General features: G+C 58.1%; 2 protein-coding genes across 2 annotated transcripts; one reads left to right on the top strand and one right to left on the bottom strand.

Annotated features, from left to right (window-relative positions):
* The first annotated feature begins 512 nt into the window (after positions 1 to 512).
* LOC128972253 (zona pellucida sperm-binding protein 3-like) lies at positions 513 to 7,822 on the top strand. The gene is made up of 12 exons (XM_054388122.1): positions 513 to 887; positions 1,594 to 1,712; positions 1,801 to 1,904; positions 2,095 to 2,272; positions 2,373 to 2,493; positions 3,726 to 3,817; positions 3,970 to 4,106; positions 4,187 to 4,279; positions 4,355 to 4,473; positions 6,334 to 6,556; positions 7,035 to 7,139; positions 7,308 to 7,822. Exons 1-12 carry the CDS (start codon positions 513 to 515, stop codon positions 7,820 to 7,822), a joined length of 2,181 nt encoding a protein of 726 aa, XP_054244097.1.
* A 1,809-nt stretch (positions 7,823 to 9,631) lies between these two features.
* On the bottom strand, positions 9,632 to 24,242 carry LOXL1 (lysyl oxidase like 1). Its single transcript, XM_054388121.1, has 7 exons — positions 23,162 to 24,242; positions 13,752 to 13,860; positions 12,928 to 13,065; positions 12,258 to 12,414; positions 12,061 to 12,156; positions 10,972 to 11,087; positions 9,632 to 9,831 (listed from the first exon to the last, which is right to left on the bottom strand). Exons 1-7 carry the CDS (start codon positions 24,240 to 24,242, stop codon positions 9,825 to 9,827), a joined length of 1,704 nt encoding a protein of 567 aa, XP_054244096.1. The 3' UTR covers positions 9,632 to 9,824.
* Positions 24,243 to 24,531: the final 289 nt, after the last annotated feature.

Below are 24,531 nucleotides of genomic sequence, written 5' to 3'. Positions count from 1 at the left end.
GCCTCCTTCCCCCTCCAACACCTCAGCATCTGTGTGGAAAACCAAAGTCCCAAGTGGGGGGGGCATGGCAACGGGCAGGGATGGAACCCTTAGAAGGGCTGGAAAGCACCCGGATTTGGGGATCCTGCATGCTGCTCTCCTCACCTCCCTAGCAGCCTTGGGCAGCCCCTTATCACCTCCTAACCTAAACAAGTCACTCTGTACCAGTCTCCCCGGCTCCTGCTTCTGCTGACTTTCATAAACAACTCCCCCCCCAGAGGCTGATGAGGATGTTTGGACGTTTTTCCCCTTGCCTTGGGCAGTCCGGGTGGGGAGGGGGGGGTGGCCCAGCACCCCGGAAATGACCGGCTCGTGCCTCCCCTCACACACAAGGGCTGACCTTTGGGTGCCGTTGGTTCCCCCCAAAAGGGGAGCCCGGGAGGCGGGCGGCTCCCGTTCCTGAGAGGGGAGATATAAAGGCTGTAGCTGCTCCTCTGGCTCTCTGTGCTGGGCTTTTCCTAGGAGAAAACAGGATGGCAGCTCAAGGCGGCTTGGTTCTCGCTCTTCTCTGCTGGGCAGCAAGCGAGGTGGCTGCCTACCCACCCTGGGATAACTCCTGGCACGACGCAGCCAGGCGAGGAGGTGCCCGGGCGGACCCCCAGCCTTGGGCTTCATGGACGGAGGACCCTCACTCTCGAGCCGCCCCCAGCCACCACCCGGTGGTGGTGCACTGCCAGGAGGCTCAGCTGGTGGTGACGGTGCACAGGGACCTCTTCGGCACCGGGCGGCTGGTGAACGCCGCCGAGCTGACGCTGGGACCGGCGGCTTGCCAGCATTCCTCGCTCAACCCTGCCCACAACACTGTCACCTTCGCCGCTGGCCTCCACGAGTGTGGCAGCGTCGTGCAGGTAAGACCTTACCCCTTCCCCTCCCTCTCCCCTATCCCCCCCGCAGCCCACCTAGAGCTCCGGGCTGGAGGAGAAGGACTAGGCGTGGAGCATCCCCCTCCGTCCGCCCCCCGTGATGCTCGGATGCAGAACACCACTGAGGAACAGCCCTAAGGAGAAGGGGAGTGGATGTTTCCCCCAGACTAGAGCATTTCCCCCCCCCGCCACCAACCCCACAAAGCTGCTTCGTCCTTCCAGCCAGAGGCACGCCAGTGGTGCAAAGCTCCTACTTCAGCCCTCTTTTCCTCATGGTTTCATGGAAAGTCCCACGGGCTGCGTTTCAAGCCCCATCTGGCCGCTTTCCTGTGTGACCTGTGCTGGATTCTAGCCCTGGCGGGGGTGGGGTTGGAGCTGATGATCCTTGGAGGTCCCTTCCAACCCCTGACATCCGATCCTGTGAATCTTAGGATGATCTTAGGACCTTAGATATCATCTTAGGATGATCTTAGAGATCATCTCACCCCGACTTCCCTGCCGTGGGCAGAGACACCACAGAGATGTTTAACTTGCTGCTAACAGAGCAAAGCTCCTTCTCCACCCCCTTTCCCCCCAGCTTTTTCTCTGCCTTTCCTTGGATATCCCCAGCGTTTCCCAGTTGTGGCGGTGTGGTAGGGGGGTGGTCTCCTCACCAGCTTCTCCCCCTCTCCCCCCTGCTTTTCCTGCCTAGATCACGCCGGATTCCCTCATCTACCGCACGCTCCTCAACTACGAGCCCAGCCCCGCCAGCAACCCTGTCATCATCCGCAGCAACCCTGCCGTCATCCCCATCGAGTGCCACTACCCCAGGTAAAGCCTCCCCCTCCTCGGGATCCCAGCCTGGTCGCCAGGGGCCAGTGTGGGACCGTCTCCCTGACGCTTGGTGCTCTTCGTCCAGGAGGGAGAACGTCAGCAGCAACGCCATCCAGCCCACCTGGGCTCCCTTCAGCTCCGCGCTGTCCGCAGAGGAGAGGCTGGTGTTCACTCTGCGCCTCATGAACGGTAGGTGGAAGCCAGCCTTGACGTTCAGCCACCCTTTTTCCCCACTGGAGAAGCCAACCCACCTCACGGCAAGCACCGGTGCTCCTGTGTGTGTGGGGGGGTTGGTTTCTCTTGTCCCCCCTCTGGTTGTGCGAGGAGCTCGGGGACAGCTGGAGGAGGAGTCATCTCCTCCTGTGTCGCTTCCTCGCAGAGGACTGGAGCTCGGAGAGACCTTTCACGGGCTTCCAGCTGGGCGATGTCCTCAACATCCAAGCAGAGGTGGCCACGGAGAACCACGTGCCACTGAGGCTGTTCGTGGACAGCTGCGTGGCCGCCCTGAGCCCTGGCACAGAGTCCTCACCCCACTACTCCATCATCGACTTCAACGGGTGAGACCCTGGGCAACTGCCGGCGGTGGTGCCGGTAGGGGGGCGGGGACACACACACGTACACCCCAGGATGCTGACACCTGTCCCCATCCCATCCCAGGTGCCTGGTTGATGGGAGGTCAGACGACACCAGCTCTGCCTTCATCACCCCCCGGCCCCGGGAGGACATGCTGCGCTTCCAGATCGATGTCTTCAGGTTTGCAGGGGACGCCAGGAACCTGGTAAGACTGCGTGCCTGTGTCCCCTCAGCAGCTCCCAACCCAAACCACTGCCCCCCACTGCCACTGGGTCCCTACCTCTCTGCCTTACCCTCCCTGCATCTTGATTTCAGTAAGGCTTTTGACACCGTCTCCCCCAGCAGCCTTGCAATTAAGCTTGAGGCAGTGTGGGCTGGATGAGCAGGGAGTGAGGTGGATTGGGAACTGGTTGAAGGGAAGAAGTCGAAGAGTTGTGGGCAATGGGATGGAGTCTAGTTGGAGGTCTGTATCTAGCGGAGTCCCTCAGGGGTCAGTACTGGGAGCAGAGCTGTTCAATATATTCACCGATGACCTGATGAGGGCACTGTCAGCAAGTTGGCTGAGGACACCGAGCTGGGCGGAGTGGCTGACACACCAGAAGGTTGTGCTGCCATTCAGTCAGACCTGGACAGGCTGGAGAGCTGGGAAGGGAGAAATTTGACGAGGTTCAACAAGAGCAAGTGGAGAGAGTCTTGCACCTGGGAAGGAACAGCTCCATGCACCAGTATTGGTTGGGGACTGACCTGCTGGAGAGCAGTGAAGGTGAAAGGGACCTAAGGGGTCCTGGTGGATGGAAGGGTGACCATGAGCCAGCAATATGCTTTTGTGGCCGAGAAGGCCAATGGCATCCTGGGGTGGATTAGAAGGGGTCGAGAGAGGTTCTCCTCCCCCTCTACTCTGCCCTGGTGAGGCCACATCTGGAATATTGTGTCCAGTTCTGGGTCCCTCAGTGCAAGAATGACCTCAGGGAACTGCTTGAAAGAGTCCAGCATAGAGCAACAAAGATGATGAAGGGAGTGGAACATCTCCCTTAGGAGGAGAGCCCAAGGGAGCTGAGGGCTCTGTAGCTTGGAGAGGAGACTGAGAGGTGACCTCATTGCTGGTGCTAAAGATGTGCAGGGTGAGTGCCCAGAGGCTGGAGCCAGGTTCTGCTGGGTGCTGCCCAATGACAGCACAAGGGACAATGGGGGAAGTTGAGGCAGAGGAAGTTCCATGGAAACATGAGGAAGAATCTTTTCCCTGTGAGGGTGACAGAGCCCTGGAACAGGCTGCCCAGGGGGCCTGTGGAGTCTCTCTCTCTGGAGATATTCAAGACCCGCTTGGATGTGTTCCTGTGTGACCTGGTGTAGATGATCCTGGTCTGGCAGGGGTGGGGGGGTTGGACTGGATGAGCTTTCAAGGTCCCTTCCAGCTCCTGAAATTCTGTGATTCTGTAGATCTACATCACCTGCCACCTGAAGGTGACCCCAGCAGACCAAGCCCCAGACCCCCTGAACAAGGCTTGCTCCTTCAACAAGGCCAGGAACACGTGAGTAGCCCTTGGACCAGGATGGGGCACACCTGGCTAGGTCCCCACCAGCACCCCACAGCCTCGGGGAAGCATCACAGACCCAGACTGGGGGGGAGGGGAATGAATGCCTCGGGGTGGGCTCTGGTGACACTTCTCCCACCCTGCTCTAGCTGGGCACCAGTGGAAGGCACCAGGGACATCTGCAGCTGCTGTGAGATGGGCAACTGCGAGGCCTCTGCCTTCTCCAGGAGACTCAACCCCCTGGAGCAGTGGCCCAGCCGCCGCTTCCGCCGCCACGATGCCACCGGTATGGTCCCTGTAGGGACAGAAGGGACACCTCTTGGGGGGGGTGGGATGAACCCACCTTCATCACTCCTTTCTCCCCAGGGAAAGAGGCTGAAGCTGATGTGGTCATCGGCCCTGTGCTCCTCTCCAGGGACCTGAGCACCACGGGAGAGCAGGAGGAGGAGGGAGGTCAAGGTGAGTCCTCACCGGCTGTGTCCCCTGGCATGGCCTGGGTGTGACCACTGCTAACAGCCTGCCTTGGTTTTGCAGGTGGGGTGACAGCCACCTCCAGCCTGTTGACAGGGCTGATCTGCCTGGCAGCCAGCATGGGGCTGGCCGGCGTGGGGCTGGCTGTCGGCGTGGGGTGCAGGAGGTGCAGCCCGGCCTCGGCCTGAGCCTGGGGTGAGAGCCAAATAAAGCTGAAGAAAGACAAACTGCCTCCCTCTGTCTGCTCCCTCTGCAGCTTGGGGACAGGGCTGGGGCCCCTGCAGGGAGAGGGCATTGTCCCCAGCATGCTCGAGAGAGTCCAAGGGAGGGCTACAAGGGTGATGGAAGGGGTCCAGAGAAGGGCCACCAGGATGGGTAGAGGGCTGGAGTTACTCTGCTATGGAGACAGATGGAGAGAGTTGGGGTTGTGCAGTCTGGAGAAGAGAAGGCTCTCAGGAGACCTTCTTGTGACCTTCCAGGATCTGAAGGGGGCTCCAAGAAAGCTGGGGAGGGACTTCTGAGGGTGTCAGGGAGTGATAGGACTGGGGGGAATGGAACAAAACTAGAAGTGGGGAGATTCAGATTGGATGTTAGGAAGAAATTCTTCCCCCTGAGGGTGGTGAGAGACTGGAAGAGGTTGCCCAGGGAGGTGGTGGTGGAAGCCTCATTCCTGGAAGCCTTTAAGGCCAGGCTGGATGTGGCTGTGAGCAACCTGCTGTAGTGTGAGGTGTCCCTGCCCGTGGCAGGGGGGTTGGAACTGGCTGAGCCTTGAGGTCCCTTCTATCCCTGACAATTCTATGATGGGACTGGAGCACTACCCTATGAGGAGAGGCTAAGACCTCTGGGGCTGTTTAGTCTGGAGAAGACTGAGAGGGGATCTGATCAATGTCTATAAATAATCTGAGGGCTGGGGGACAAGAAGGAGGGGACAGGCTGTGCTCAGTTGCACCCTGGGATAGGACTAGGGGCAATGGATATAAACTCCAGCACAGGAGGTTCCACCTCAACCTGAGGAGGAACTTCTTCACTGGGAGGGTCCCAGAGCACTGGAACAGGCTGCCCAGAGAGGTTGTGGAGTCTCCTTCTCTGGAAACTTTCCAGCCCTGTCTGGATGTGTTCCTGTGTGACCTGTGCTGGATTCTATGGTCCTGCTCTGGCAGGGGCGTTGGACTGAAGATCTTCAGAGGTCCCTTCCAACCCCTAACATCCTGTGAGCCTGTGACTTGGGCATAGGGGTGTCAGAGTTCTTAGCTGCTGGGGGAGATCCCCAGAACCTCCACCTGAGCTTCAGTGCTCCCTGGAGCTCAGTTCTAGGGTTGCTCTGCATGGGTGACACACTCCTCATGCAGAGGAACCCCAGTTGTGTCCCCTAACCTCTACCCACTGCTCTTTGTAGGGGAGAGCAAGGGGGCTGGAAGCTCCAGCTCAGCTAATGAGGGACCCTAACTGCTGTGGGATGGGGGTGTGTGGGAGTTCCCTCTACAAGGGAACAAGGGACACCTGGAGAGGGCCAAATCCCATCCCTCCATCCGCCCAACATGTTCGTTTCAGCCCTAGCCCCTGTCCCACAGTCAGCATTTCAGCCCCAGGGTCTTTGTTTCTTAACAGTTGGACTCAACAAAGGTCTTCTCCAGCCTCAGTGATTCCACTTCTTTACTTCAGCCTCAGCCTTTGGCTTTTATTTCCCCTCCAGGGAAGCAGTGTTTTGCTTCTGGCTGGAGCCTGCAATTCAGCTCCATCCCATTCCCTGCCCATCAGCCACACTTCAGATCTTTGTTGCAGCTCCAGCCCCACATTCCTTATTCCTCCTCCAGCCCCGCCACCTTTACCTCCTCTTCAGCTCTGTCACAGCTCTACTCCAGCTGCTGCCCTGCAATCTCTATTTCAGCCCCACATCTCCCCACTGCCTCCAAGGAAAGCTGCTCCTGGTTCTCCCAGCAGCATCGGGGCCGTCGGCAAGGACATAAATCACTCACTGTTCCCCCGCGGGGCATTTAGGAGCTGAGAATGGTTGCTTGGTCTCTGGATCCGCATTCCAATAGGCAGGGCTGAGGCTCAGCCCCACACCAGCCCGGGAGCACTCAGGCCCCCGAAGCCTGGCGGGGTCCCGGGGATTAGCACAGCACCGAGCAGGGGCTGGAGGTCGCAGGGGCTGCGAGAAGCAGCAGGCGGCACCCGGGGTGCGGGAGTCGGAGCGGGGCCAGGACGTCCCTCGGGCGCTGCGGCTGCGCTGCCGGAGCGGGTCCCGGCTCCCAGGGGGCTGCGGTGATGGCGGGGGTGTGTGAATAAATAATACAATGAAAATAATGACGGCACTTAAGTTTAATTGCATTACTCTACGCGTGTTGTTCATCCAAAACACCCAACCCGAAAGTCGCAGATGCGTCCCGGAGCAGGCGGCGGCTGCTCCCTCCCCAGTTCCAAGCGCTCTGCACTCCAGGGCCTGGGTGCACCTCACTTGTACCCTCCACAGACTGCCTTGGGGAGCTTCCCAGCCCCCCAGGGGGACATGCAGCGCTGGGTGTCTCGGCTCTGAGGCCAAGCCTGGCCCAGCTGTGGAGTTCAGCAGCTCCAACCCAGAGCTGCGTTTGGGGCTGAGCAAACCTGGCCCAGCCGCTCCTCACCAACCTCAGTGCTGGGTCTGAGAACAGGGTAGGGTCTCGGGGCTGGTTTGGGGCTCAGCACCAGCCCCCGGTGCTGTCTTTTGGGATAGGGAACCCAGAAGCCCTATGGCCGTTCCCAGTCATCAAACGCTTCTTGGTGGGGGTCTGGGGTTGCGGGGAGTGGGGTGAGAATGGGTTGGAGAGAGACACTGTAAAGGATCAGGGCTACGGGACCCTCGCCGGAGGTGAGCACAGCATCTCTAACTTGGAGCGTCAGGAGCTGGGATGGAAAACGGAGGCGGCCGTGTGGTGTCCATCGGCCGGGGCAGGAGAAGCTGGAGCTGCAACAAGGCAGAGCATCCATTAGCACCACAGGGTCCCATGAGCTGGAGCATCTCTTACCTTTCACGGAGCTGAGTCAGGGACTGTCCCCGAACTGCAGGTTCAGCCCCGCCGGGCAGAGGCCAGGCCCGTGCAGGACACGACCTCACCGCCGCAGCCCCCTGCCCAAGCCCGCTCCTTGCCCAAGCCGCAGCCCGGCCCCTTCCTGTTCCTGGTCTCTTTCTTCCTTCCTTCCGCTCGGCCAACCCCGCAGCGACCCAGCACCCCCAGCTCCAGGCCCGGGCACCACCCCGAGAGAAGGCGGGAACGGGGGAGGTGGCAGCGCGGAGAGGAGGGAGCAGGACCGGAACGGAGCAGGAAGAGAGGAACCGGAACCGCGAACCGCCACGACAGCGGGAGGTGCTTAAATGGGCGGGGCGAGGGGAGGAGCACCAGCGGAGCCAATGAGAACGCAGGTACGGAGTCAATGACGACGCAGCGGCGAAGCCAATGGATGCGCAGGGGCGGAGTCAATGAGAACTCAGGGGCGGAGCCAATGGAGACAGGGGCGGGGGCTGCGGAAAGGGGCGGAGCGGAGTGGGGCTGAGGCAGGCGCTCTGGTAGGGGACAGGAGGTGAGGGGGACAGGGGTTAGGAGAGGGACAGGAACTGGCAAAAGGGCTCGGAAAATGGCAGGGGGGGGACCGAAGAAGGGGAGGGGACAAGGGTTGGATGGGACAAGAGCTGGTAGAGGGCGACGGGACAAGTGGACAGGGAAAAGGGTTGGGTTGTGGGGAGACAGGAACTGGTAGAGTGGGACAGAAGTGGAGGGGACAAGGATTAGGTGGGGGGACAGGAGATGGCAGGGAGGGACAGGAGCTGGCACAAGGGCACAGGACAAGGATTGAGGGAGTGTGCGTGACCTGGCACGGGGGGACAGGAGATGACAAGAAAAGACAAGTGTGAGAGACAAGAAGTCGGGGGGACACAGGAGATGGCAGCGTGGGACAGGACCTGGCAGAGGAGACAGGACAAGTGGAGGGGACAAGAGTTGGGAGGGGCAGGAGGTGGCAGAGGGGGACAGGAGTTGGCAGAAGGGGACTGGGCAAGTGGAGGGGGATAAGGGTTGGGTTGGGGGGGAAAGAAGCTATCAGGAGGGACAGGACAAGTGGAGGGGACAAGCATTGGGTGGGACAGGAGCTGGCTCAGTGGGAAAGGACCTGGCACAGGGGACAAGTGGAGGGGGACAAGGGTTGGGTGGCACAGGAGTGCCACAGAGTGGAACAGGAGCTGGCAGGGAGGGACAGGACAAGTGGAAGGGACAAGAGCTGCTACAATGGGACAGGAGCTGGCAGAAGTATATAGGAGTTGGCAGAAGGGAACAGGACAAATGAGGGGGACAGGGGTTGTGGAGGATGGGGAAGCAGCTGGCAGAGAGGGACAGGAGCTGGCAAGAGGATAACAGGACAAGTAGGGGGCACAAGGGTTGAGGCAGGGGGCAGGAGCTGGCAGACAGGTGCAGGGCTTGGCAGAGGGAGCCAGGACCTGGCAGGGTCACAGGAGAAGTGAAGGGACAAAGTTTGTCAGGGCCTGGAGCAAGGACAGGAGGTGATGGCAGGACTGTGGCTCCCACAGCACAGAGGATGTCACTGAGAAGGTGCCCATGTACCCCACTCCCCAGGCAGGGCAGGCAGTGAGGAGCACTTGGGGGTGTCTCAGGGAGCGCATCCTTCCCACCCTCCCCCACGAGCTTGTGCCCTTTGCTCCCCAGCATCCAGGATTCAAGGACATGATGACAAAGCCAAAGGTTTTCCTTTAGGTCATCCCATCCCACCTGTGACCTGAGGACATCCTGGGGACAGCAAAAGCCCTTAGTTAAACACCAAACCCTCCAAAGCAACGTGTTTTAATGATTTCTGGTTTGAAAGCTCGTGACAATCACTGTAATAATATTATTATTATTAATCATCATTAATAATCCAAGTCTTCCAGTCATCTACTTCATCTGAAAAGCCAAACAGATGGAGCAAACCTCCCCTAAGGTGACAAAACTCCCAGCACCTTTGGTTCCTAAAGGAACCAGAGCATCCCTACCTGGGCAGCACCTCCAAATCCACCCCTTCCCCCCTCCTCCCTCCCACCCCCCAATAAAGGAGATGCCAAAGGGGTTCAAGACTGAAGAGCTCTATTGCTAATATTGGATTTACAGCATTTATACAGCATTTGGGGGCTCCTGCTTTTTATTCCAGCTAAAAACTCAGCTTTCCCTTAGGAAATGGGAAGGGGAAAAAAAACCAAACCACAACAAAACCAAAAACAAACAAAAATCCCAAACCAATCCAAACCAAACCAGCCCAAAAGTGAACAGAAAGTTAAGTATTAAAAAACCAAAACTATTTCAAAGTCATTCTTGCTTCCCCTCCCTTTTAACATGAAATGAGTTGTTTGGGAGTTTTTTTGTTTGGTTTTTCTTTTTGGGGGGGTGTTCAAGGAGGAGCTGCTGCTGGGCTCTAGGATCTGGAGTGGGCCAAGAGGAGCCAGCTCAGGCACTTTTGTTGAGGTGGGGATAGAGGTCAGGGCAGGTGATGTCCCCCTCTGGCCCTGCTGCCATCAGGATCTGTAAAAAGACACAAAGAAATATCTCAGGATTTGGGAAATGTGCACTTCAAAATGTTCTTTCCAAGGCAGAGGAAGGGGTGAAGGGGTTTGTGTTTCATTTTAGACCTGGTTCATTCTCCACCAGAATAAGAAGGAAATTTGATATAAGCCTCCCCTTCCCTCCCCCCAGAAACCACCCCCAGCTCCAGAGCTGGCCAAATCCAGCTGCTTTGGATGCTCAGCCAGAGGGAAAAGGAGGCAAAAGGGAATTAAACTGCTCGGGTCATACTCCCATCTCTGGACTTTTTGGATGGCTGAGGGAAGGACAGAGAAGAGCAATAAAGGACAGAGAAGAACAAAGAAGGATGGAGAAGGAGAGAAAAGGACAGAGAAGGCCAGAGGAGGACAGAGGAGGACAGAGGAGGACAGAAGACAAGAGAAGGACAGAAAAGGACAGAGAAGGACAAAGAAGGATGGAGAAAAACAGAAGGATGGAGAAGGACAGAAAAGGACAGAGAAGGACAAAGAAGGATGAAGAAGGATAGAACAGAAGGACAAAGAAGGATGGAGAAAGACAGAAAAGGACAGAGGACAGAGAAGGATAAAGAAAGATGAAGAAGGACAGAAAAGGGCAGAGAAGGACAGAGAAGAATGAAGAAGGATGGAGCAGGACAGAGAAGGACAAAGAAGGATGGAGAAGGAGAGAAAAGGCCAGAGAAGGCCAGAGGAGGATGGAGAAAGAGAAGGACAGAGAAGGAAAAAGAAGGATGGAAAAAGACAGAAGGACGGAGAAGGACAGAAAAGGACAGAAGGACAGAGAAGGACAAAGAAGGATGAAGAAGGATAGAACAGAAGGACAAAGAAGGATGGAGAAAGACAGAAAAGGACAGAGAAGGATGAAGAAAGACAGAAAAGGACAGAGGACAGAAGGATAAAGAAAGATGAAGAAGGACAGAAAAGGGCAGAGAAGGACAGAGAAGAATGGAGAAGGATGGAGCAGGACAGAGAAGGACAAAGAAGGATGGAGAAGGATGGAGCAGGACAGAGAAGGACAAAGAAGGATGGAGAAGGATGGAGCAGGACAGAGAAGAACAGAGAAGGGTGGAGGAGGGGGGAGGAGGGGGGAGGAGGGGGCAGAAGGAGAGAGGCAGCTCCTTACTGGGCAATCTTGCAGTTTGTGGTGGCGACGTAGCGGCCGGTGTAGTGGATGTTGCACCTCACCACGTTGTTGGTGAAATCTGACTCCAGGACGATGTATTTGGGGTTCACTTGAACCTGAGAGCAGGGCAAAGGGAAGGAAACCCCCCCTAAAAATCAGTAAGGGGGAGGGGGACGAGCAGCACCTCAACCCACGTTCAAAGGACGGCATTGGAAAAGGTGTGGGGTTCTGATCTGCTGGTTGAGAAGGTACCAAACTGACCCCAAACTGGTGATGTTTGCCTCTCAAAATCACAGAATCACAGAGTGTTAGGGGTTGGAAGGGACCTTGGAAGCTCATCCAGTCCAACCCCCCTGCCAGAGCAGGGGCACCTAGAGCAGATCACACAGGAACACATCCAGGTGGGGTTGGAATATCTCCAGAGAGGGAGACTCCACAACCCCCCTGGGCAGCCTGTGCCAGGGCTCTATCACTCTCACAGGAAAAAGATTTTTTCTCATGTTTCCATGGAACTTCCTATGCCTCAACTTCCACCACTGCCCCTTGTGCTGGCATTGGGCATCACCCAGCAGAGCCTGGCTCCAGCCTCTGGGCACTCTCCCTGCACATCTTTATCAACATCAAAGAGGTCACCTCTCAGGCTCCTCCAAGCTACAGAGCCCTCAGCTCATCATAAGGAAGATGTTCCACTCCATCATCTTTGTGGCTCTGTGCTGGACTCCCTGAGGTCCTTCTTGAGCTGAGAGGCCCAGAACTGGACACAATATTCCAGATGTGGCCTCAGCAGGGCAGAACAGAGAGGGAGGAGAACCTCTCTCAACCTACTAACCACAGCCCTTATAGTCCACCCCAGGATGCCATTGGCCTTCTTGGCCACAAGAGCACATTGCTGGCTCATGGTCAACCTCCCATCCACCAGGACCCCCCAGGTGTCCTTTTCCCCTTCACTGCTCTCCAGCAGGTCAGTCCCCAGCCTCTACTGCTCCCTGGGCTTGTTCTCCCCCAGGTGCAAGACTCTGCCCTTGCCCTTGTTGAATTCCATTCCACTTCTCCCTGGTCAACTCTCCAGCTTAAGTCTCCCAGGGTCACCTTTAAGACATAATTTCCTGGCTGCACATCTGTGATGTCGATCCACTGGCAGTCAATGTCAGCGTTGTAGGTGTCATAGCAGCCTGGGCTCAAGCCCTGGGGACAGGGAGTGGGGAGGAGAAAAGGGGGTTTAGGGTGTGTGGAGAGAGGAGTTGGACCCCAAAAAGCCCTTCAAGCAACCCCCTCCTGCAAGGCACCTGGGTGTGGGAGGTGCAGGCATAACGCTTCAGGTTGCCAAAGTCACAGGTGGTGTCCTCCAGGCAGAAGCTGGCCTTGTGGCCCTCAGCCACCTTCCTCCCCGTGGTGGCATCCAGCAGGTCGTAGTGGCTGAACTCATCCATGCTGTGGTAATGCCTGGAGGAGAAAGGGGGGACAGGTAGGGTGACCCCACCCCATCGCCCCTCCCCCCCCCCCCCCCCAAAATGGCACTGCCCCCTCCCCAGTTGTCATTTTGGAGGGGCTGCAAATCAATCCTGAGCCTCCCTGGGGACAGGGGTTGTGTGGGAGAGCTTCCTCCTAAAGAGGCTGGGGAGAGGGTTTGTGTGGGGAGGGTCTTCTAAAGAGCTTGGGGACAGGGTTTGTGTGGAGAGGACCTTCTAAAGAGCTTGGGGATGGAGAGGATCTTCCTTCTAAAGAGCTTGGGGACAGGGTTTGGAGAGGATCCTCCTTCTAAAGAGCTTGGGGACAGGGTTTGTGCGGAAAGAATCTTCCTGCTAAAGAGCTTGGGGCAGGAGCTTGGTGGCTTTAGGGACTAAGAGGCTCAGCAAGGTCGCCGCCGCTCCCCTCCCCCCAAGATCCGACAGCCAGGCGCTGGGTGTGAAATGCCCGCGACAAAGCGGCGGGGGCCGGGGCGGGGGTGACACTCACTGGTGGCAGCTGTGCCACTCCCAGGCGTGGCGGGGCCGGCTGGGCAGGAAGTCCGCCGTGCCCTGGTTCTTGACCCGCTGCGGGAAGCGCAGCAGCACCCGCACGTCGTAGTCGGTGGCTTCGGCGGTGTAGGCAGTGCTGGGCGCGCCAGGGAACATCACCCACCGTGTCCCCTCAGCCCCCTCAGCGTCGGGAGGAAGCTCACACCTGGCACCCCTGCCCTCATTTTTGCCCTTTGTCCTTTCCTTTTCCCTTCTTTCCTCCTCTCCTTCACCCTTCTTTCCCTTTCTTCTATCCTTTCCCTTTTCCTCTCTCTTCTACATTGCCCTTTCCTTCTTCTTTATCCTTCTCCTTCCCCTTGCCCTCATTTTTGCCCTTTACCTTTTTTCTTCTCCCCTCCATCCTTCTCCTCCTTCGCCTTTCACCTTTCTCTTCACTTTCTTTCTGTCCTCCATCCTTTTACTTCAATCTTCCATTATCTATCCTTCCCTTCCCCTTCCCTTCCCCTCCTTTCCCTCCCCTTCCCTTCCCCTTCCATTCCCTTTTCCTCCTTCCTTTTCCCCTTTCCTTCCCCTCTCCTCCATCCTCCTTCTCCTTCATCCTCCCCTATTCCCTGCATCAAGTCCCCCAACCTGCCAGCTCCCCAGCTCCCCCTCATCCCAGGACCCCATGTCCCCATTTCCCCTTCGCCCTGTGACCCCCATCTCTCCCACCATGTCCCCTTCTCCCCCTTGCCCTGTGACCCCCATCTCTCCCCCCATGTCCCCATCTCCCCCTTGCCCATGTGCCCCCCATGTCCCCAGGTCCCAGCCCCCACCCCCTACCTGGCCAGGCACTTCTCCTCGGCGGCACAGCGCAGCGAGTAGAGGTGAGCTCGCTGCACATAGGTGGATGCTTGCACATAGTTGGGGTCTGGCACCAAGTCAGGGAGACCTGCCAGAAGGATGAGGACAGCCCTGAGGATGGGGACAGGCCTTGTTGGGCGGGGGAGGGTGGGGGAGACACAAATCCTGGAGGGCTTGGGTTGGAAGGGACCTTGAAGATCATCATCTCATTCCAAACCCACCCTTTGCCCCGGGCAGCGACACCTCCCTCTAGCCCAGGTTGCTCAAGGTCTCATCCAGCTTGGCCCTGAACACCCCTCCAGGGATGTGGGGACAAGGCTTGGGGGAGGCAGCAGTCCCCTCCTTGAAGCAGCCAGCCCTGACCTCGTCGGGAAGTTTTTGCTTCAGTCACCACCAGGTTTTTTCAATTTGAAGCTGCAGACGGAAAATCCTCCCCCCCCCCACCCCCCCTCCTTCTTTTTCCCCTTTCCCCATCCCAGCTGGCAAATCCCAATCCTCTCCACTTTCCTCCAGCAGGATTGCTCAACCCAGCCTCCTGGAAGTGATTACACCCAGCCCTGCCCCTGCCAGGGGGTCCCTTTGAGTCCCTCCCCACCCCCACCCCCCCCCCCCAGCTCCCACCTCTGTGGCAGCCAGAAGTGTGGGGGGGAGGGGGATAGAGGGGGGGGTGACACAAACCCCCTTAAAAAGGAGGCTTCCTATTTCCTGCCCTGCTTTTAAGCCCAAAAGAGAGGTGAAACTGGGAGCTCTGCTAACCGCAGCCCACCCCCCTCAGCCATGATCCCACCTCTCCTTTAATTCTCAAAGTTGCCCTGCGCTTGGGGCCAAGCTGAAGTGAGCTGTGGAGGGCCAGCCAGACGGCCAGCCGGACGGCCAGCCAGCTGCAGGGACGGGTGGGGGCTGCCTGGCTTTCCAAAAGCATTCCAGAGGCCAGCTGGAGCTGACGTTCCCACCCACCCCCCGCCCCGGCAACGCCCTTTCACACCTCCCCTTCCTAAAGGCTCCTCGGGGATCACTGACTTGGAAAGCAGCCTTAGAGCTGCCCCTCAAGAGGCAGCAGGATGGGTCCTGGGATGCTTCCTGCCTCAGTTTCCCTTCTCTTTGCCCTCTGCTTAGCACCTCTCTTTCCTGTGAGCCTGTCCTCATCCTCATCTCTATCCCTATCCTCATCCCCCTCTCCATCCTGAACCTCACCCTCCATCTTCATTCTCATCCCATTATTTTCATCCTTATCCTCCTCATCATTCTCATCTTCATCTCCTTCTCTATCCTTATTCTTATCCTCATCCTTACCCCTTTTCCCCCTCCCAATCATATCCATCTTCACCCTCATCCTCATTTCCATCCTTATACTGATCCTCATCCTCTTTTCCATCCCCATCCCATTTCCCCCTTCACATCACCTCCATCTTCCTCCTCATCCCCATCCCCATCCTTATTTTCGTCCTTATCCCTACCCTCATCCTCATCCCCTTTTATCCTTGTCCTCATCCTTAGCCTCCTTACGCCTTCCCATTGTCTCCATCTTCATTCTCATCCTCAAGCCCATCCTTCTCCTCATCCTCATCCCTATCCTCATCTTCATCCCCTTCTATCCCTATGCTCATCCTTGCCCCCTTACCCCCTCCACACCCTCATCTCCATCATCTCCACCTCTATCCTCATCTTCATGCCCCTCCCTCACCCCATCCTCATCTCCACTTCCATTTCCATCCCCCTCCCTCACCCCTATCCTCATCTCCACCCACATCCCCATCATCTCTATCTCATCTCCATCCCACTCACTCACCCCTGTCCTCATCTCCATCCCCATCCTCATCTCCATCCATATCTCCACCCCCATCTCATCTCCATTTCCATCCTGGTCTCCATCATCTCCATCTCCATCCATATTCCCATCTCCATCTCTATATCATCTCCATCCCCATCTCATCTCATCCCCATCCATATGCCCATCCCCATCTCTATCTCCATCTCCACCCATATTCATCTCCACCATCTCCATCTCTATATCATCTCCACCCCCACCTCATCTCCATCTCCATCCCTACCCCCATCTCCATCCCTACCCCCATCTCCATCCCTATTTCATCTCCATCTCCACCCCCCTCCCTCATCCCTATCCTCACCTCCATCACCATCCCCACCCCACCTTCCTCCTCATCCCCATCTCCATCCCAATCCCAGTCCCCATCCCCATCCCCAGTGCCCAGCAGCAGCCTCCAACCTCCTCCCTTTACTCCCAGCCACTTTCCAGCACATTTCGTTTTTGCTTTTCTTTCCCCCTTCCTTCTTTTTTTTTTTTTCTCTTTTCCCTGCCCTCTCCTCTTTATTTTATCCCTATTTTTCCCTCTTATTTCCCCCCCACCCCCCACCCCATTCCCTGGGCAGAAAGAACAATGCCTTCTTGTTTCTGGACCTGCCCTCCCTGGAGGGATCACGTCACTCCGTTTGGACCTCGTTTCCTGCCCTGCTTGCTTGGTCATCATCACTGCTGATGTAATACCCTGGGGGAGCCAAGCAAGGGGAGAAAGGAGAGGGGAGGAGGGGAGAAAGGAAGGGAGAAAGGAGGGGGGAGGAGGGGAGAGAGGAAGGGAGAGGAGGGGGGAGGAGAGGAGGGAGAAAGAAAACAAACAAACAAACAAACAAACAAAACCAAATCAGGAGAGCTTGGCAAGTTTTGGGCTTGGGTTGTTTCCCCTCCCCTCTTCTTCGAAACGATTAGGACCACAACGGGAGAAAAAACAAAAAAAAAAAAAAAAGGAAAGAGAGTGGGGGAAGCCCCCCTGGGCCCTGTCCCTGGGAGCCAGAGGAACGTGTGTCGTCCTTTCTAAAGCAGCTTTCGCCTCCCTGCTGTTGTTTATAAGAAATTCTTGGACGCTCCAGACAGAAACTTGACTCCTTTACCAACGGGGACTTGGATTTTCCTCTTCCCACCTCCACCCCCCGACCCCCCCCACACCCTGGAGCTCGCCCTGGGATGGCTTTGTTGCTTTTGGAGGCTCTCCCACCTGATCCACAGCTCCAGCCGGGCTGCAAAGGGTCAAACCACATCGCTGAGGTGGGGGGGAGGAGGGTTGGGGGGTGGTTAACACCTCACCCACCACCCCTCCAAATATCCTCTTAGCCCAGCAGGCCACCCAACTGTCCTAAAGCTCATGCTTGGCCAAATCCTGCATCCTGCTCTGGGTTTTTTTTTTTCTTTTGCTGAGCCAGCATTTTCCCACCTCCTGCAAGTCAGAGGGGGGACGGGACTGGCAGCTCCCCCTCCCTGCTGTTGCCTCCCCCCCCAAAAAAAAAAAAAAGGGACAACCACAGCAAGGAGAAAATGTTTGGTTTTCCTCCTCCTCCCCCTTGGCCTGCCCCTGGGAGCTGCCAGAGATTTTCTTCTTCTTCAGCGTGAAAATTAGAATAATAAAGAGAGGGAGGCGTGCTCCCTGCCGAGCTGTTTGTGCAGGTGTGCCGGGCTTAGCCCCAAAATTCCCAGCTCCAGCACTTTTCCAAGAGGGCAGCTGCTGTGCCTCCCTCGGCCCAGTGCTGCTGGGACCCAAGTCTGGAAGTGCAGAGGCTGGGGAAGGGGTTGGTTGTGAGCAGTGGGGAATGCATGGATGGATGGGGATGTGAGGACACCACCCAGTCAGCAAGGTGCACTCCTTCAGCATCCCATCCCATCCCATCCCATCCCCTTCCCTTCCATTCCCCCAGCATCCTTCCTCCAGCACTTGGTGTATTCCTTCATCCCATCTCACCCCATCCCATTCTTGCACCATCCCTCTTCTAGCACCTCCTGGTGCACCTCTTCATCCCACCCCATCCCTACAGCATCACTCCTCCAGTACCTCTGAATTCCACCCCTTCATCCCATCCCATCTCACCCCATCCCATCCCTGCAGCATCACTCCTCCAGTACCTCTGAATTCCACCCCTTCATCCCACCCCATCCCATCCCTGCAGCATCACTCCTCCAGTACCTCTGAATTCCACCCCTTCATCCCATCCCATCTCACCCCATCCCATCCCTGCAGCATCACTCCTCCAGTACCTCTGAATTCCACCCCTTCATCCCACCCCATCCCATCCCATCCCTGCAGCATCACTCCTCCAGTACCTCTGAATTCCACCCCTTCATCCCATCCCATCCCATCCCATCCCTGCAGCATCACTCCTCCAGTACCTCTGAATTCTACCCCTTCATCCCATCCCATCCCATCCCTACAGCATCACTCCTCTAGTACCTCTGAATTCCCATCTAGTACCCCTTCATCCCATCCCATCCCTACAGCATCACTCTTCTAGTACCTCTGAATTCCACCCCTTCATCCCATCCCATCCCATCCCATCCCATCCCATCCCATCCCATCCCATCCCATCCCATTCCTGCATCATCACTCCTCCAGTACCCCTTCATCCCATCCCACCCCACCAAATTCTCTTGGGCTCCTTGGTTGGTTGGTAGATGCCTGAAGGCAGCAGCAGAAGAAAGCCAACCTCCTCCCCAAGCCCACAGAGGGGAGGCTTTCCCAACAAGATTGTCTTCTCCTGGCCCAGGTGCCCCATCCCCAGGGGGGATGGCATCCTCAGATGTATCACCATGGCCACCATGACCACCATCACTTCATGAGACTTCCATCCCCCACTCCCATTCCAAATCCAACCCCAGGAGCCCTCTTGGCACGAGGTGAAAAAAAACCCCAAAACCCTCTGGAGATGAAGGAAAACAGAGAGGAAGGGTCCAGGGGAGGGTGAGGAGGAGGAAGCCTCAGTAGATGCCTCCTGGGGGTCAGGCAAGTCTGGTTGAACCCCAGGAGGAGGGGTGGGACATCTGCCCCCCCTCGTTTGCATCCATGAGACAGCTCAGGGCCTGAGGATGACTCAGGTGACACTTTGGGCTCTCTGTAGCCCTCACTGGCAGCACACAGGAAGGCTTTGGGTGCAGGAGTGGAGCAGAAGAGAAATAGAGCAGGCAAGGGATAGAGGGATGGAAGGGATGAGGGATGGAAGGGATGAGGGATGGAAGGGATGAGGGATGGAAGGGATGAGGGATGGAAGGGATGAGGGATGGAGGGGGAAGGAGTGGAGGGCACAGGGAGTGGAGCTGAAGAGGAATAGAGGAGGCAAGGGATGGAGGGGATGAGGGACAGAGGGGATGAGGGACAGAGGGGATGAGGGATGGGAGGGGTAAAGGAGAGAAGGGGTAAAGGAGTGGAGGGCACAGGGAGTGGAGGGCACAGGGAGTGGAGGGCACAGGGAGTGGAGCAGAAGAGGAATAGAGAAGGCAAGGGATGGAGGGGATGAGGGATGGAGGGGATGAGGGATGGAGGGGATGAGGGATGGAGGGGATGAGGGATGCAGGGGATGAGGGATGGAGGGGATGAGGGATACAGGGGATGAGGGATACAGGGGATGAGGGATGCAGGAGCAAGGGATGAAGGGGTGAGGGACAGTGCTGGCCTCATGTCCCACTGGTCCCCACTTCCTTGCCAGAGCCTCATCTGCTGCCCTCAACCCTCTCTCCCCTGACCCAAGCCACAGCAGATGCTCCTCTCCCACCTCCACCACGGCCTGGCCACCCTGTAGAGATTTAAGGGCTGGAAACTCCTTCAGCTCTCATCTTCCACCAAGTCTCCCCTGGCTGCTTTGGATGGAAGGAGGCAGGTGACCCTGAGATGCTCACACAAAGCCCCTCATAAAAGCTGCTGGGATCTAATTTGCTTAATTAATAACCCCCTCCCGCCCCCCTTCCCCCCAGGTGCCCCAGTGAGGGGTCAGGAATGCTGCACATTCCTGATGGAGCCCGGTGGGATCAGGAGGCTCTCAAAAGAGCTTAGGAGCATAATTAACACCTGATTTGGCTTGGGGAAGTGTTTTGAGCAATTAAGAAACCTGCCTGAAGGGTGGCCCTGCAGGTGACAGGCTTGGCAGGGTTTGATTTGATTTGGGGGTTTTTTTGGTGACCCCCCTCCACACACACACACACCAAGGGAGGTGACAATTTTTCCCAAACAAATCCTGGCTGGAGAGAGAGGGAGAGAGCAGCAGATGACCTGAAGGAGAGGAGGGCAGGCAGTGGGGTGGCCCCAGGGCTGGTTGGATGCTTTCTTCTCTTCTTTATCAAGATTTATCAAAGAAGAATGAGAAGGAGGAGGCTGAGGACTCTTGCACCAGGAGCTGGGTGACCAGCAAGGGTTGCCCACCACTCGTGGGCACCCTGATTGCCCTGGAAGAGCCACAGGCACTGTAACTCCCTGGCCCAACTTCCAGAGATCCTTGAAGCACACAGCCTTTGCCAACAGGGAAAAGAGAAGCTTGGCAGGAATCTTCCCATTTCCCTCTGTCTCCTCAGGTCAGCTGCAGGGCAGCCACCCCCAGGTGTCCCTCCCCAGAGACATGGGACCAGCAGCATCCCTCACCCCTTCATCCCTTGCTCCTGCAACCCTCATCTTTGCATCCCTCATCCCCTCCATCCTTCATCCCTTCCATTCCTCATCCCCTCCATCTCTCATCACTCCCATTCCTCATCCCCTCCATCCCTTGCCTCCTCTATTCCTCTTCTGCTCTACTCCCTGTGCCCTCCACTCCTTACCCCTCTACTCTTTACCCCTCCACTCCTTGCCCCTTCATTCCTCATCCCTTCCATCCCTCATCCTCTCTATCCCTTGCCTGCTCTGTTTCTCTTCTGCTCCACTCCTTGTGCCCTCCATTCCTTGCTCCTCCATCACTCACCCCCTGCATCCCTCACCTCCTCCATTCCTCATCTGCTCCACTCCTTGTGGCCTCCATTCCTTGTCCCTCCAGTCCTCATCCCCTCCAATACTTGGCTCCTCCATCCCCCACTCCTCCATCCCTCACTCCTCCACCCCTCTACTCCTCCACCCCTCACCCATCAGAAGCAGCTGCTCCTGGTGAGGTGGGCAGAGATCTGAAGGAAAATCCTCTCCACACAAACCCTGTCCCCAAGCTCTTTAGAAGACCCTCCCCACACAAACCCTGTCCTCAAGCTCCTTAGAAGACCCTCCCCACACAAACCCTCTCCCCAAGCTCCTTAGGAGGTCCTCCCCACGCAAACCCTCTCCCCAAGCTCCTTAGGAGGTCCTCCCCACACAAACCCTCTCCCAAGCTCCTTAGGAGGTCCTCCCCACGCAAACCCTCTCCCCAAGCTCCTTAGAAGACCCTCCCCACACAAACCCTCTCCCCAAGCTCTTTAGAAGACCCTCCCCACGCAAACCCTCTCCCCAAGCTCCTTAGAAGACCCTCCCCACGCAAACCCTCTCCCCAAGCTCCTTAGGAGGTCCTCCCCACACAAACCCTCTCCCCAAGCTCCTTAGAAGACCCTCCCCACACAAACCCTCTCCCCAAGCTCTTTAGAAGACCCTCCCCACACAAACCCTGTCCTCAAGCTCCTTAGAAGACCCTCCCCACACAAACCCTGTCCTCAAGCTCCTTAGAAGACCCTCCCCACACAAACCCTCTCCCCAAGCTCCTTAGGAGGTCCTCCCCACACAAACCCTCTCCCCAAGCTCCTTAGAAGACCCTCCCCACACAAACCCTGTCCTCAAGCTCTTTAGAAGACCCTCCCCACACAAACCCTCTCCCCAAGCTCCTTAGAAGACCCTTCCCACACAAACCCTGTCCTCAAGCTCTTTAGAAGATTCTCCCCACACAAACCCTCTCCCCAAGCTCCTTAGAAGATCTTCCCCACAAACCCTGTCCTCAAGCTCTTTAGAAGACCCTCCCCACACAAACCCTGTCCTCAAGCTCTTTAGAAGACCCTCCCCACACAAACCCTGTCCCCAAGCTCTTTAGAAGACCCTCCCCACACAAACCCTGTCCCCAAGCTCTTTAGAAGATTCTCCCCACACAAACCCTGTCCTCAAGCTCTTGAGAAGGAGGACCCCCCCCCCCCCCCCAAACCCTGTCCCCAGGTTGTCTCCCACCCAGGCTTGGCAGTGCTGGCTGGACGTGGGGCTGCCCCAGCCAGGCTGCTCCCACAGTGTTTACTCACTCACACACCACGGGGCAGGGCTGGATGAATGCTTCCCCCTCCCACCACAAATCCCAGGGGATGTTTTTGATTTTTTTTTTTTTTTCCCAGAAAGCAGGGATGGGGCTGGAGGGGTGATGGAGTCAGACAGGGCAGAGCTGACTCCAGCTGAGATGGGTTTCCCAAGGGACAGGCAGGGAACAGATTTCCACACCCCCCCCCCTCCCCCCCTCACCCCCCCACCCCGGCTGCTTGCTCCTCCTGCTTGGCTTCCAAGTTTCACCAGGGAGCAAAAACACTCCCAGCAAGCCTCAGCCAAAAGCCACAGGATTTCATCAGGATCAGGGTCAGTAGGACATGGAATGACAGTGTCCCTGCCATGACCCTGGTCGCCTGGTGTGGCCAGGCCTGGGGAGCAGTGGGGGTGAAGGGCCCCGAGTGAGGCAGCAGCACCACAAGAACCACTTGTGAACCCAGAGCATCCCAGCACAGCACAGCCAGCCAGGAGGAGCTGGGACATGGCACAGTCCTACCCCCCACCCCCCAACCCCATCCTGCCCACATGTCCCCAGGCCACAGCACACAGCCACCCCCTGCCAGCAGAACGACCTGGGATGTGGCACAGACACACTCACAAACGTGGGGGAGGGGTGGGGGGACACCAGGGACAGAGCACAGAGCCACTCCACAGAGCAGTGTCCCCTCATGTCACAGCACAGACCCACCCCAGGAAGGCTGAATGACCTCAGACATGGCCCAGAGCCTCCCTCACAAGCAAAGTGTCCCCACAGCACACAGCAGCAACCTACTCCATGAAGGTGGGATGGCCTGGGACATGGTATAGACCCACCTGAAGAGTACACTGTCCCCTCATCTCCCTACCTCACAACCATGGGATGTTGTGGGACATGGCACAGACCCACCTAGAGTACACTATCCACTCATCCCCCAGCCCAGACCCACCCCACAACCATGGGGTGCCCTGGGACACAGCCCAGATCCACCTAAAGAGTAGAGTGTCCCTCATCCCCCAGCACAGACCCACCTCAGAACCATGGGATGTCCTGGGACACAGCCCAGACCCACCTCACAACCATGGGATGTCCTGGGACACAGCCCAGACCCACCCCAAGCCCAGACTCCTCCGGGACTTGCTCCTTCACGTCCTTTCCCTCTCCCTCCTTGTTTTTCACCACCACAAACATCACTCCCAAAACACGCAGGGGTCTCCGAGCAGCCCCTTGGGGGCTCCTCAGCCACATCCATCCCCCTAGCACCAGGGCAGCATCCTTGAAGAGCAGCTAGCACCAGGCACGGGTGCAGAGGATGACGAAACACCCAGGGCAACATCACACCCCGGGGGAGCTGCCCCCTACCCCCTCGTCCCCCCCCTGCCCCCCAGACTCACCCCGTCCGCCATGGCTGGGCCTGTAGACGCTGCCCACGCTGACTCGGGCTTGGCTATCGGGGACAGCTTGTGGCATTTCGGGGCTCCTGGCTGGCAAGTAGGGCTCGGGGCGAGGAACCCCGTAAGGTTCCAGCGCCCGGAACGGCGGCTGCGGCTCGTAGGGTGGGTACTGAGCTCCGTAGCCCATCCCGGCGGAAGCTTGGAGGTTATCCGTGGCTGCCATGCCGTGACCGGCAGCGGGTTGCTGGTTGGCGTACGAGTCCGGGCTGCCCTGCTCCGGCGAGCCCCCGGGATCGTGGTACAAGCTATGGGAGTACCGACGGTCCAACCCGTCGACCGGCTGGGGGGCAGCGGGCACGTAGGGGCGCTCGGGCGGTGGGTAGTAACCCTGGGCTCTATAGGGGCTCTGCTCCTCCCCGTAGTCTTCGAAGCGCGCCCGGGGTTGGAAGGGGTACACCACGCTGGCCCCCGCCGCCGCCGAAGCCACGGCAGCCCCACCGGGGCCGGTGCTACGGTAATAGGTGTAGGTCTCGTCGTAAGCCCGGGGTGCCTCGTAAGGCTCGTATTGGGGGGCGAGGGGGAACTGGGGGTACGCCGGCTGCCCGACAGAAGCGTAGGCGAAGGACGAGGCGGAGGCGGCGGAGGAGGAGGAGGAGGAGGAAGGCTGGCGGGAGCGGCTGGCAGGCCGGAGCCGTTGCGAAGCGGTGCTGTCGCCCACCGGTCCCTCCCTCCAGTTTTCGGGCACCTGCCCGAACCCGAAGGGATGTCGCGTTTGTCCCCGCACCGTCTCGGAGCCCGGTCGCGGCGGGACCCCCGGCGCCTGCCGCCGGACGCTGCCCGTTCCTCCGCTCGTCGCTCCCGCCAACAACAACCGACTGCCTCCGGGTCTCTCTTGCCCGGCCGGTACGTACTCGGCGCCGGTGTTGAGCAAGCTGTAAACGCGGCCGTTGTTCTCCCACCGGATCAGCTGCCTCCAGGGCTGCCCGCCGCCCGCCTGCTCCTGCCCGCCGGCCAGCAGCCACAGCCCGCAGCCCAGCGCTGCCCACAGCCCCCACAGCCCCCAGGCTCCCCGCTCCGCCATGCCGCTAGCGCCGCGTCCCCCCCCCAGCCCCGGCCCAGCGGCTCCCGGGGCGGGAGCAGCGGCCGCGCTCCCCGGCGGCGGCGGCAGGGAGGGAGGGAGGGAGGGAAGAAGGGAGAGAGAGAGGGAGGGAGGGAGGGAGGGAGGGAGGGCAGCGGGACGAGGTGGGGAGCAAAGCCGCCGGGTCCTAGGGACCGCCCCCGCCACCCATCTTGCCCTCCCGGCAGCTGGGGGGGAGGGCTGCTGGGGGGGAAATACGTGCGGGATGCATCCACTCGGGAGAAAATCTCAG

This window comes from Indicator indicator, chromosome 16 (assembly GCF_027791375.1).
Source record: "Indicator indicator isolate 239-I01 chromosome 16, UM_Iind_1.1, whole genome shotgun sequence".
Taxonomy (NCBI): domain Eukaryota; kingdom Metazoa; phylum Chordata; class Aves; order Piciformes; family Indicatoridae; genus Indicator; species Indicator indicator.
Note: the sequence above shows the minus strand (reverse complement) of the source record. Positions and strands in the feature narration are given on the sequence as shown.

What these genes read in the sequence shown, in the direction of transcription:
- LOC128972253 (XM_054388122.1), top strand. Translation starts at nt 513, where the DNA reads ATGGCAGCTCAAGGCGGCTTGGTTCTCGCTCTTCTCTGCTGGGCAGCA. An exon ending in GGAGGAGGAGGGAGGTCAAG is followed by an intron (nt 4,280 to 4,354) that starts GTGAGTCCTCAC and finishes TTGGTTTTGCAG; the next exon opens with GTGGGGTGACAGCCACCTCC. An exon ending in GGAGGTGCAGCCCGGCCTCG is followed by an intron (nt 4,474 to 6,333) that starts GCCTGAGCCTGG and finishes GCATTCCAATAG; the next exon opens with GCAGGGCTGAGGCTCAGCCC.
- LOXL1 (XM_054388121.1), bottom strand. Translation starts at nt 24,242, where the DNA reads ATGGCGGAGCGGGGAGCCTGGGGGCTGTGGGGGCTGTGGGCAGCGCTG. An exon ending in GAGTGGCACAGCTGCCACCA is followed by an intron (nt 12,415 to 12,927) that starts GTGAGTGTCACC and finishes TTTCTCCTCCAG; the next exon opens with GCATTACCACAGCATGGATG. An exon ending in CCTGCACCTCCCACACCCAG is followed by an intron (nt 12,157 to 12,257) that starts GTGCCTTGCAGG and finishes CCCTGTCCCCAG; the next exon opens with GGCTTGAGCCCAGGCTGCTA.